The sequence below is a fragment of the Ascaphus truei genome, chromosome 17 (genome assembly GCF_040206685.1).
Source record: "Ascaphus truei isolate aAscTru1 chromosome 17, aAscTru1.hap1, whole genome shotgun sequence".
Lineage (NCBI taxonomy): Eukaryota > Metazoa > Chordata > Amphibia > Anura > Ascaphidae > Ascaphus > Ascaphus truei.
Window position 1 is genome coordinate 39,143,730 of NC_134499.1, and position 13,246 is coordinate 39,156,975.

Sequence of the window (13,246 nt, forward strand, 5' to 3'; positions counted from 1 at the left end):
TGGGACACTTCTCTTCCTGACCTTCCCTGACATATCACTATCACTCGCATATTGGTAAAATCATATATTCCTTCTGAGAAAGATAGCTTCAAATATAGGAACAGTAGCCGTACTTTATTTCCTGCACACCGCAGAGGCAGTTATGGGTTATATACTATGGAACAGGCATTTCCATTCACAGTGAACATATTTATAGCACAAGTGATGGACACAAATTGCATTGAACTCGGAATAAAGTACGAATATGCTGTTTGCTCTCAGAAAGCTGTGGTTGATATTTGTCTTCTTCAGATCTCCAAAAGTTTATAATGACCTTGGACATTGCGGTGGACAAAGGCTTCTATCATTGCTTTAGCCAAATGTCCATCCTTATCCCAAATATAAGACATTTAATTAAGACAAGTGGTTATTCGCTGGATTATGAAGTACTAGCGGAAAGTACTCAGCGTTGCTCTTCAATTCTGAGAAAACCAAAAATACTAAGATTTAAAAACTGATAATTTTATTTTTTGTTTTTTTAATGCAACATCCCTGCTGAAGCAACAACTCCCCCCCCCCCCCCCCAACCCCACCGCGGGCTGTTCATTACACAGGTCACCAATCAGGTGAATCAAATCAGAACAATTATTATTATTATCGTTTATTTGTGAAGCACCAACATATTCCGCAGTGCGGTACAATGTGGGGGACAGAGAGATGTATATTACAAAAACATAAACAGTTACATACAGGGGAGGACAAACACGCACAGAGAGGTACAGAGAGGGAATGAGGGTCCTGGTCCTGGGAGCTTACACTCTAGAGAGAATGAGGGGCAATGCTGAAAGAAGACGGTAACGCGGCTGCTCATTGTAGGATCAGGTGCGGCTTGGGTCAGAATATGGCCCAGTCTGGGGTTTGGGAGGGGGGAATATTACATGGGGTGGAGATTGGTCCAGCCACACAGCTTATCCCCGGATTATTTCTTTTTGGACCGGCTGTGCTTCGCTTCCCCACGTGGATCTGCGTTTCCCTGTTGGGAATCACTGCTTTCTAGGGAAGGAAGAACAGCCGAAGTACTGTACGGGTTAAAGGTGCAATCCCACCTAGTCGGCCAGTTGAAGTTCTTAGGGACCTCTGAATGGGGAAGTGTTTGTCATTCAAATGTTTTCTTTGCCCTTATCAGAAAACCAATACACATAAGGGGAGGTGGGGAGGGGGGACCCTGACTGTACAAGTACATGCTGATCACACAATGACATCACACAATGACATCACACAGTGACATCACACAGTGACATCACAAAAAAAGAGAGCCGCCAAAGGAAATCAAATCCCCCCCCCCCCCCCCAAGTCTCACTTCAACCAAAAAATGAGCAATACAGTACTTGTGTCAGATTTGGGTAAAAAGAAAAAAACATCAATTACCCAGACGATGCCCCTTAAACATGTCAATGGAATTAGGTCACTTTAAAACTTTATAAAGCACTTCTGCTAGTTTTCATGTGGTGCCTCTGTAAACATTTTTTTGCCTTCTCTTCTCCAAGCAAGTTCCTTTGAAATAGGGGCTGTTAATTAGGACATAGAGAATGGTTATTATATATACTCCCAGGTCATTCACATTGTCAGCCCATCACTCTCACACCCCAGCAACAGCCAGCTGTGTAATCATTCTGCGCGATGCGCCCGCATGTGTGAGGGCAAACTCTAAACTAACAACAAACATTTATGATTACATCCCTATGTCATATTCCAGGATTATCATATGTCTAACAAGCAAAAGCAATCTGTGCATTGGGATATTAAATGCATTTCTCCCCCCCCCCCCCCCCCCCAAGCAGTTATAGTTGAGTATAAGTGTATATAAAAGTGGCTTTTAAAAATCATGAAATTGCACTTGCCGTTTTTAGTGGCTTAAAAGCAAGATCACAGCGCGTATAACCAGGAGCTAAAGCACACACAAAATTGCTGCATTTGCTTTCTAAACTTCTAAAGAGACCACTCGCTGCAAACCATTCAGTCTCCTTATCTAATTGCAGGCTCAATGAAATTCCTCTCGACAGTAACTTGTCTATGGACATTCTAATGTACAGTATGTTCTCTGCTTCGGCTAAACAGCAAGCAAAGCATTTCCTTTCTGTCTCTTCTCAAAGTGGGTGCTTCGGAAAACCATATGCCCAGGAGAGATATCAGACCATGCAATGTGTTAATCTGAGCCAATACATTAGTGGTAGCGTATTTAAATTATCCTGACCCTGTCTAAAACATAAACTAGACCAAACAAAAAAAAAAGGATATGTTTGGATCCAATAATTCAATGGTTTATGTTGTAAGAACTAGATCAGGGGTAGTCAGGCTCCAGTCCCCAAGAGCTACCAACAGGTCATGTTTTCAGGATATCCCTGCATCAGCACAGGTGTCTCAATCAGTCTCGGCTTCAGCACAGGTGGCTCAATCAACCTCTGCTGAAGCTGAGGACTAGAGTTGGCTACCTCTGAACTAGATGGGAGGAGCCTTTTTTTTAAATCTCATGATCTATTCTAGCAGTGTGGTGTGGTACACAAAGTATTCTTATGGAAGTGACATTGTTGAACTTGTAGAATACACAAGAACAACTATGCCTGAGGAAATGTGTTTTAATATAGGGCCTCCTACTTCAGAAACCAGCAGATTTACAACTGGTCCACAGTATATTAGTCAAATCACGGAGGACAATTACTGACCAGTCATATGAAGCTGTTACTCCCACCATATGTCCCACATGTATAGCCATTAAATAGTATTCCATGCAGAAGTGGTGATGTGATATCAGCATGCGTAAACCTCTTGCTATATCAGCATGTGTAAACAGGGCTGCCAGGTGTCCAGTATTGAACCAGACTGTCCTGTATTTGGACACTGTCCAGTAAAAAATGAGAAGTAATACTGGACATGAATGTGTCAGGTATTACTTCTCTGGACATAGTGACATGGGGGGCCGCAGGATTTCCCAGAGCAGGGAGAGAGCAGGGCTGTTACTTGGGGAATGGGCAGCTTCCTTCATCCAGATTGGCTGCTGCTGAATAATGCAGCCAATCCGGCAGAGGTGTCAGTAGCCTGGGGGTGGGGCCAAGAAGGAGGAAACAACATGGAGCGGAGAGAGGTGAGAGGGGTGTGTGTGTCTTTCGAGCGCATTGGAACTTTCACCCTTATGTCCAGTATTTTTGGAGAAGCCACATGGGACCCAAATCTGTAAACCTCTTGTTATATTGTTATATCAAAATACTCCTTCCATCTCATCTCACTTCGTGCAATATGCATGTAATCAGTATTAACCCTTAATCAGAGTACCACAGACCCTCCACCACATCGCAACTACACAACCACTCCTCAGAGCGATCACATGATCAGGGCTTCACTGAAGATGCGAACGGAAGAGGTGAAAGTCCTGTCCTGTTCCTGCCCTGGCCAGATCTCGTTCAGTACTCCACAGGAGAGCAGAAAGATGAGATGAAAAGTCATGGACAGCCATTACGACATGAGGTCCCTGGAGATCCAGACCCCATGACAGCGTGACTGTCATAGTATGCTTAAAGGGTTAAGAGATAACTATGGGTAATTGATGCCTTTTGTTATACAAATCTGAAACCTACACATATTTTTAAATGTTTTATTGTAAGAATGGTAGGTGGAGACTTGCGAAAGGTTTGATTTCCTGTGGTTACACCCTTTGTCTGATATCGCACCGCCAGATACCTCTACCCATCCCTTACCTTTATTGGCTATCTAATAAGGATAGGAAGGGATGAGGGTCAAGAAATTCCACTTCTTATTACCAAATCCCCCCAAAAGATGAAAGCAGCCATATCTTTGCTATTCGTATTGTTAGAATTGGTTACAGAAGAGAATTAGAGCAGTGAGTAAACAATGGCGTTTCAATGTGACTTTTCCACCCAATAGTCCTAAAGCTGTATGCATCACTGATAATCTTTATCACTGCATTTTCTTTTTCTAAACTGAATTATCACACAATAAAGGACATCTTGCACGACGACCATCCTCTTTAGTACGTACAGTTGTCGAATTGTTACCATTCCAATATTACCCCAATTAGCCGACTGTCATCACACTTTTGCAAATGATTTTATTTCTTTATTGGGCGAGATGGCAGGCCTTAGTTATGTTTAAATGCAGTTGTAAAAGATGATGAAAGTTGATTAAGCTGTTTAGTTGGGGTGTTTAACCCAGAGATGGTGCTTGTACAGAAGCCACATAAGCAATTGCATAGTGTTTGGGTGCATTATTATATACAGTACTAGCAGTGTGTGCACATACTTTGATATGTGGGGGGCTGCCAATTTGAGCGAACGCAAATAACTTAATCCCTTGCTATCACCCACAAGCATAGCAAGAACATACAATAAATACCACTATGCATTTATTAATACCATGGGGGTTGAGGAAAATAAAAGGCATATAATGGGACAGGTGTATGAAGGGACCCTTGAAATATTCCTACTTAGGCCCCCCAAAAAGGATAGCATGACCACCACTGTTTCATCATAGGAAATGTGGGCTCCAGTTTTGCTGTGGCAATGAATGAGCGTCTGATCCACAAAGTGGTTAGTGCTGTTTATCACAAAATATTTATAGTCCGAGTGCCTCCGCTGAAATCTGTAAGCGTGAAACTTGGAACCATTTGACTTCCCCCTCTAGAAGCAAAAGAGCTGCATATATTCTCCTGGAGTATCCTCTGCCAGGCAGGGTTTGGGCATAATGACAATCTAATGAGGAAGGAGTTAAACCGTTCCAGGATGCAGGAAACAACGGACTGATATCTGGTCACTATTTTAGGTTCCCCAAAGATTCAATGGAGCTGTAATCGTACATAAGATTTTGGGCTTCACAAGAATCTTCAGGTCTCCAAAGCTCATCCACAACTATAAAGAATGGTCCTTATGGGCCATTAAAACCCATCACTAACTCCAATTCTCATCTTTTATTGGTATGTCGACAACATATTCCGTATAATGTGGCAGGCAGGATAACAACATTGTAAATAAAAATTATCAATACATACAGCTTAAGTCTATCTGGGACAATAGGAGGGAGATTCCTACTGCATAACAAAAAAGTACATGCAAGTCAGGGGTGGCCAACTCCAGTCCTCAAGGGCTACGAACAGGCCAGGTTTAAGGGATATCCCTGCTTCAGCATAGATGGCTCAATCAGTGGACCTGTGCTGAAGCAGAGATATCCCAAATACTGTGGCCCTTAAGGACTGGAGTTGGCCATCCCTAGCCTAAGTTAAAGCAGCAACCAGGGGATCCTCCAGAGCTGAACCAAACTATTCCCCCTATATATTTATCACTGAAGTTACCAGTAATATTTCCTAGTTTTTAAAGGAAGCAGCAACCCATGATGTGGTGGCTTCCCATCATCCAGAGATAAGGAAACCATTTTGTTTCCCAAGGAGGCAGATTTACACTAAGTTACTTCACCGATATCTCAAAACAAAAAGGGGAGGATGCATGGAGCCAAAAATAGCGAAGTCCATTTGTGGGAGACCCTCTGGGTTTCCATCCAGTAAAATAGATACAGGCAAGAGGAAGGATATTCCCGCCCGAGGAGGTACAAGCCTATATTTCTCCTGAGCCAGCACAGCTTCTCTAAATCTTAGTTATACAAAAGGGGAAAAAAAAAAACTTTCATTATTCCCTAGAAAGATTTTTGCTGAAGAAATACAATTACATTGGCGAGTTGTTTACCAAATATTAGCAAGTGGGACGGGTCTTTAATCATCTCCAGAACGGGACAGTGATGCATAAAGCGATATCATCTCATGATACTGCAACCATCTATTCAATATAGTGCTGACAAACATTATTTTAGAATACAGATAAATAGAATAAGATACAAAAACGGTTTAGAAAACGCTTTTTTGTTAAGGGAATTAAGATAATTGTTTAGGTTGAATAAAAACCCGGAGTCAAATAATTGTGCAAATATTTAACTTTAAAATTACACTACGTTAATCAAGCTATACAAAAAGACGCATTTCTTCTTTGCTAGCAAAGCGTCACATGAAAATGTTTAACATACAGTATAGGAAAGGATTTAAAAATGGTTTAAGTTGTTCTCCCTTCCTTCCCCCCCCCAAAAATGTCCCAAACAATTATATAATTAATATACACACGTGTATATATATATTTATTTTACTTGTAAAGTCCTTGAATGAAAGTGGAAGTTAATGAGGGGAGGGGTGTATAATAGGAATGCCTCAAAGGCTCTTCTTCTCCCAGGTTACTGGTGGTCGTTTTAATATTCTACAGCACCTGGAACTCACTGCTAAATGACTCCTGAACTTGGATCTCCCGGCAGTGTAAAAGCAGCGTCTCTTCTCCAGGGGACCAGCCAGTTATGGCAAGTGTGAAAAAAAAAAAATATATACCATGTCCGTTGGGATTTAAAGCCCACCAAAACTTTGGCATTGCTGGCCCCTGTAGTACCCAATCAGTGAAAAATATAAGATTATTTTGTGTACCGATAAACAGCAATCATTCAAGCAGACGCAGTCACCAGGGGGAGAGAGAGAGGTCATTTTTGTCTCTCTGGTGAATTTCATCTTCCACTCGGTTTGAAACAAAAAGGCCAAAATACAAAGAAAGACTCACAGAAAACATTTACAGTTTTACATATGCGCATCAGTTTCTACTGGATCCCGGAGGAGGAATTCCCAGTACAACATCATAAATCTGCAGGGTTGCAGCGCATTTTGCAGGTAGAGATCAACATCCACAACACATCTTGTTGCCCAGCTGGTGTTCACGTCTCTCTCTAGATGCCTGCTCCCATGAGCAGGCGTTTACCTAAAACAGAAAAATTTACAAATTTAGAAGTGTATTCAAACAAAAAATAAATAAAAACGCATCAAGATGATGCCGTATAAAAGGCAGCAATTCTGCTCAGAAGCCTGTCTGAGTTTAATGTTTGTATCTTGTCCCCTGAGGAGCATTTGCTGCTCTTCTTTTCTAGTCTTAAGAAAACCTAATTTTCTGTATCCTCCAGGTTGGGAGGTTACCATGGATGGCCCCTTAGGATGGCAATGAGCTCTGCAGAGAGCTTCATTTTAACCTCCCTTCATATATCTCATACACTTCTATGTCCCGAACAAAGCATCGGATTTTGAAACAAAAGGGGACTGCTGCTATATACATAATCTTTCTATATCTCTTTGTAAATTATATGCACTGTAATTTACCATAATTGGAGAGAAGCTAAATGCATGTTTTATACAGTACAACGGCGGTTGCCAATTCCAGTCCTCAAGGGCCACCAACAGGTATTGCCGATATCCCTGCTTCAGCACAGGTGGCTCAATCAGTGGCTCCGCCAAAGACTGAGCCACCTGTGCTGAAGCAAGGATAGCCTTAAAACCAGACTTGTTGGTGGCCCTTGAGGACTGGAGTTGCCCACCCCTGCTGTAGAATGAAGTATTTCCATTTGGTTTCTGGGCAAACAACTGCAGTTTTGCAAACACACTTTGTAATAAGGGGACTGAGAGGGGAAACCAAGTTACTAGCCTTATGATGTTTCTTAATGATACATTGTCCCCATGATTGGACAATTAAGGAACATCTTATACAGGAAAGTGAGGTTTTCATGTTCTACTATTAAAATGTGTTTATTTTCACATCATTTTGGCCGATGAGAAATGGACTACAAAAAAAAGGGTGACCGTTTCACACAGGACAGAACAAATAGAAGTTGCCCATATTATACAAGCCTGTTGTAGATTCCTGGATCCCGCACATAATGGTATGTATGCAAATATGTATGGTAGCAGCAGATAGAACGTACCTTCCTCATCCACCACCAGCCATTGGAGGTGGGCTAGGCCCTGCGCCATGATTTATACGGCCCATTCTGCGACGAGGTTGCCCAGGTGGTCTGAAATGTCAAAGATACAGTTATGCGTTCTGGTTCTATTAAATAAAAGGCCAATACTAAATTCAAGAGGCGGAAAGAGACTGCCACCCCCCAAAATGCTGTACAGACTCCATAAAGTGGACAAATCATAGTTCAGCGGTTAACAAGCAGACTTAATTTCAGGTTTGCAATTCAGAGGCCCAAAGTATTGATTTGTCTGCTGTTTAATCATCCACTTAACTATCCACACATCAGGGGGATTTTTACAAACAGAAAGGAGATGGATCTGGGGTGCTAAAATGTAAGCGTTTTATAGAACCTAAAATGTAACTCACTAAAAATGCATGAATAATGATTTTAAAAATCAGAGTAAAGAAAGAGGCCTTGTACAGATTTCCTTGAAATGTGAATGCACAGTTACATATGTAAAATAAAACAGCTGGAAACTAGAAACTGGTTTCTGTTCTATATATATATATATATATATATATATATATATATATATATATATAAAATGAAACTAACACTTGCAAATCCATTATCTTCATGTAATGAAAAACTGCTTACACAGTATTCTTGTTTTAAAGACATCAAAAACATGTTAACAAATCAAAACACTTATTTTTACAGTTCTTGCTTCAGCTAAATCCTCCTTTATTTACCAAACAAATCTATATCCTGGCTTAAAAAGCATGAAACTCCTTGCACTTGAAGCAAATGGATTACTTGAAATATATTTCACTCAACAGTAAATGCGCAATTTCATGTACCAGATTAAAAAAAAAAAAAGTTAATATTTTTGATCAAGGTGATCACCTTGGATCCTGTCTTTGAAATAAAAGCTGCCCAAGGCACTTGGAACAGAACATGATGGCTACTGGCAACTGGAATCAGCAATCCATTCAAACATTGCTTCCCAAGAAAGCTTTATTTTTTTTTCCCATAAAGACGACCATCCTGGGCCCTAAGTTTATCTACTTTCCTGACGTGTAAAATAAGGGAGATGGGAAGACTTAACTTTGAAACATAATCATAGATCTCGCCCACACAACACAAAAGTTTTGCTTATTGCACTAAACTTTTTTTGGTCCTATAAAATTTGCCAAACTAGCACTCAAATAAATACTTTGCTGCAGTGTTATAAGGCACATTACTATTTTACATACTATCCTTGGACATGCTGCAGTTTGTCATAATGCATATACTGTAATTAAGAGCTGTAAAATAATACCCTCTGCCGTCGTCATATCCTGTGCTGGACGAAGAGGACGAGCATCCCCTCCGAGTCACATCGGGCCGAATAATGCTCTGAAAGCTGCACATAAAAAGAACCGGTGTGAAAACAAAATACCTGCACATACTGTTTGAACCACACGAGTGGCATTGTGAATTTTCTAATACACTTTTGCATTTTTCAACAACCTAAAATGTAGGGTTGTTTTTGTTTCCTGACAATTGTCCCCTTTACCCTTTCATTCAAATTATTGTACTAGTCTATAAATAACTATTTCTGATTGTATGTTCTCAAAAATGCTCCTACCGACAACCTTTTTGGTTTAATTTAGTATCACTAGCTAATTGTATAGTTACACTCTGTCATTTTAAGATCGTAAAACATTTTTCTCCCACATAAAAGGCTGCGTCCCCGCTGAGCGGGCGGCGCTTGCTGCTTTTACTTACATATATCTATACATGCAAGTCTCCGCTCACGCGGTGCGCGTGGGCACGCACGCTCACCCACGCTTGGTAAACCAAAAAATTAGCTTTCAAGCGCGCTAAACTCGGCCGCAAAGCCCCCCCGCGTACGTTTGCGAAATAGCCAGGACACCCGGCGCTCATGCTTGGAGAGCTGGTGACGTCACAGCTCTTAAGCATGAGCACGGTCAGCGCTAGTGGGGCTGCAGCCTTAGGTGTGCAGAGCCACTAATTGAAGACAATAGCGGTGATCTGGTAATTAATGAAATCATACGGGTAATTAGTGTAATCATACTTACAACAAGGCAACGAAGTCTGCAATTCCCCAAAATAAATCCGTTACAAATGATAGTCTCCACGGGGATCTGCTTTGGCCATCTAAGACTTGTCCTAGAAATATATTAAACAAGGAAAATACAACTGGATAATGTATTTATTCATGAGCTTTAATTTTCTGTTTTTCCTTAATACCAGGAGGGTACAAACATGTACAACATGTTGTTTGTAGGTCAGCTATCAGTGTTTGCACCTTCAATAATGGGTGTGCAACTTTTAAGGAACCTGTGTTAAGATTATCCTGGACACAAATAAGCAACAACAGAAGCACACAAATATGAGTTTACAATGTAAAATGTTGATTTCCTTTTGTGTAGTTCTTGCAGTGTATTTGTATGCATTATTATATTACGTACCATGCTTTGCATATCAAACCTGCAGCTAACACACCACTAGATCCAACCAGTGGTGAGCAGGACGGTGTGTGTGTGTGTGTGTCTCTGTATCGGAGATTATAGATATATATCCAATTACATATGAATATACACACAGGGACACACACACACACACGCACACAGGGGGACACACACACACACAGGGACACACACACAGGGACACACACAGGGGGACACACACACACACAGGGACACACACAGGGGGACACACACACACACAGGGACACACACACAGGGACACACACACACACAGGGGGACACACACACACACACACACACACACAGGGACACACACACACACACACACACGGGGACACACACACACACACAGGGACACACACACACACAGGGACACACACACACACAGGGGGACACACACACACGGGACACACACAGGGGGACACACACACACGGGACACACACAGGGGGACACACACACACGGGACACACACAGGGGGACACACACAGGGGGACACACACAGGGGGACACACACAGGGGGGGACACACACAGGGGGGGACACACAGGGGGGGACACACAGGGGGGGACACACAGGGGGGGACACACAGGGGGGGACACACAGGGGGGGACACACAGGGGGGGACACACAGGGGGGGACACACACACCTCTCTCTTACCATTAGCTATATACACCATGTTTCTTCCCTGCAGCTCCAGCCGGTGACTCACACATCAACATCCCGGCCGGATATCCGGATCACATGACAGAGTGCAATGAGGTGGAGGCCGCTGATTGGCCAAAGTGTCCCTCGTAGGGAGGGTGTCCTCGTTGCCGTGGCTACGGCGATGTCTAATAAGGTTATGGCTAACCCCTTCACTGCTGGAGAGGTGTTACTTCAGAAAGGGTCAGACTGTGCTGTGATCATTAAATAGCAATTACTAAATAACTATTATTATAAACAAATATACACAGGACACTTAATAAATGCTAACAATATTAAATGAACAAATAATATCCACGTCATCAAATAGTAATTATTAAATGATCAGATTATTACTGAATAAACATGAAAAAGAACAATGATTAAATGTTCTAATAACGATGACTAAATGATAATAATAATAATAATAATAATAATTAAATGATCACCAAATAATTAGTAAATAATCACTAAATAATGTCCATGTCATCAAATAATAATTATTAAATGATTACCATATAATATGTACAGTTAAATGATCACAAGCTCCCGGTCACTAAGTGTTCCTTGCCGAATCCTTGCTGCTGTTGCTGGAGGTACAGTACCACAGCGGCAGGGCTGAATATCCATCATCCTGATTTCAGCCACATGCCAGGTATTCGTTTTAAGTTGCTCTTCCTCGACCTATTCACACGCGTTGGAAAGCATCTACACCAGGCGCGGCCAACTCCAGTCCTCAAGGGCCACCAACAGGTTTTCAGGATATCCCTGCTTCAGCACAGGTGGCTCACTGAGTGGCTCAGTCGAAGCAGGGATATCCGTAAACCCTGATCTGTTGGTGGCCCTTGAGGACTGGAGTTGGCCAGTCTTTGACTGAGCCACCTGTGCTGAAGCAGGGATATCCATAAACCCTGATCTGTTGGTGGCCCTTGAGGACTGGAGTTGGCCAGTCTTTGACTGAGCCACCTGCGCAGAAGCAGGGATATCCCTAATACCTGGCCTGCTGGTCTCCCTTGAAGACTGGAGTTGACCACCCCTATTATACACCTACACCTTCCACTGCCGTCTCTGGACGTAGCACCTAGATCGTAAGCTCTCTGGGTCAAGGATTCCCTTTCCTATGGTGCACTAATAATATTAGAGCTCCCTGTATTTTTTTGCACAGCTGTACACTGCCAGCACTATGGAAATAAAAACGCCATACCCATAAACAAAAAAAATATATTGAATTACATAGGTATGTATATCTTTATTTATAGTGCCCACAGTTTACTCTGCGCTTTACAAAGTCAATAAAAGGAATTATAAAACAATAAGCACAATAAAGTCAGACAATAGGAAAGGAAATCCCTGTCCCGCAGAGTTTACACTCTAAGTGGTATGTTGGGAGATTAATAGAGACAGTAGGTGAGGGATTAAGTGCAGTACATTGCAGTGACTGTGGGACAATGAGTCCTATTCAGGCTGTTGGGGTTAATCTCAGTTAATGATGAAAGTGTATTGTTGGGAACCACTGATTTAGATTAGTTGTTAAGGTCTCAGCGGTCCCCTCTTTGTATCTCGGGGTTAGTTCATGGTTGTCCTTCCCTGTGTCTCAGGGTAAGCTCCTGGTTGTCCCCGTGTCTCGGGGTTAGCTCCTGGTTGTCCCCGTGTCTCGGGGTTAGCTCCTGGTTGTCCCCGTGTCTCAGGGTTTGCTCCTGGTTGTCCCCGTGTCTCGGGGTTAGCTCCTGGTTGTCCCCGTATCTCAGGGTTAGCTCCTGGTTGTCCCCGTATCTCAGGGTTAGCGCCTGGTTGTCCCTGTGTCTCTGGGTTAGCTCCTGGTTGTCCCCGTATCTCAGGGTTAGCGCCTGGTTGTCCCTGTGTCTCTGGGTTAGCTCCTGGTTGTCCCCGTGTCTCGGGGTTAGCTCCTGGTTGTCCCCGTATCTCAGGGTTAGCGCCTGGTTGTCCCTGTGTCTCAGGGTTAGCGCCTGGTTGTTTTTACTGTGTCTCGGGGTTAGCTCCTGGTTGTCCCCGTGTCTCTGGGTTAGCTCCTGGTTGTCCCCGTGTCTCAGGGTTAGCTCCTGGTTGTCCCCGTATCTCAGGGTTAGCTCCTGGTTGTCCCCGTGTCTCAGGGTTAGCTCCTGGTTGTCCCCGTGTCTCAGGGTTAGCTCCTGGTTGTCCCCGTATCTCAGGTTTAGCTCCTGGTTGTCCCCGTGTCTCGGGGTTAGCTCCTGGTTGTCCCCGTGTCTCGGGGTTAGCTCCTGGTTGTCCCTGTATCTCAGGGTTAGCGCCT

The 13,246-nt window shown here is 42.9% G+C and overlaps 1 protein-coding gene across 1 annotated transcript; it reads right to left on the reverse strand.

The window, feature by feature from the left end:
* Window positions 1–4,942: 4,942 nt before the first annotated feature.
* On the reverse strand, window positions 4,943–11,070 carry SELENOK (selenoprotein K). The gene is made up of 5 exons (XM_075574891.1): window positions 10,951–11,070; window positions 9,882–9,972; window positions 9,119–9,202; window positions 7,819–7,908; window positions 4,943–6,827 (listed from the first exon to the last, which is right to left on the reverse strand). Exons 1-5 carry the CDS (start codon window positions 10,967–10,969, stop codon window positions 6,824–6,826), a joined length of 288 nt encoding a protein of 95 aa, XP_075431006.1. The 5' UTR covers window positions 10,970–11,070; the 3' UTR covers window positions 4,943–6,823.
* Between the last annotated feature and the right edge of the window lie 2,176 nt (window positions 11,071–13,246).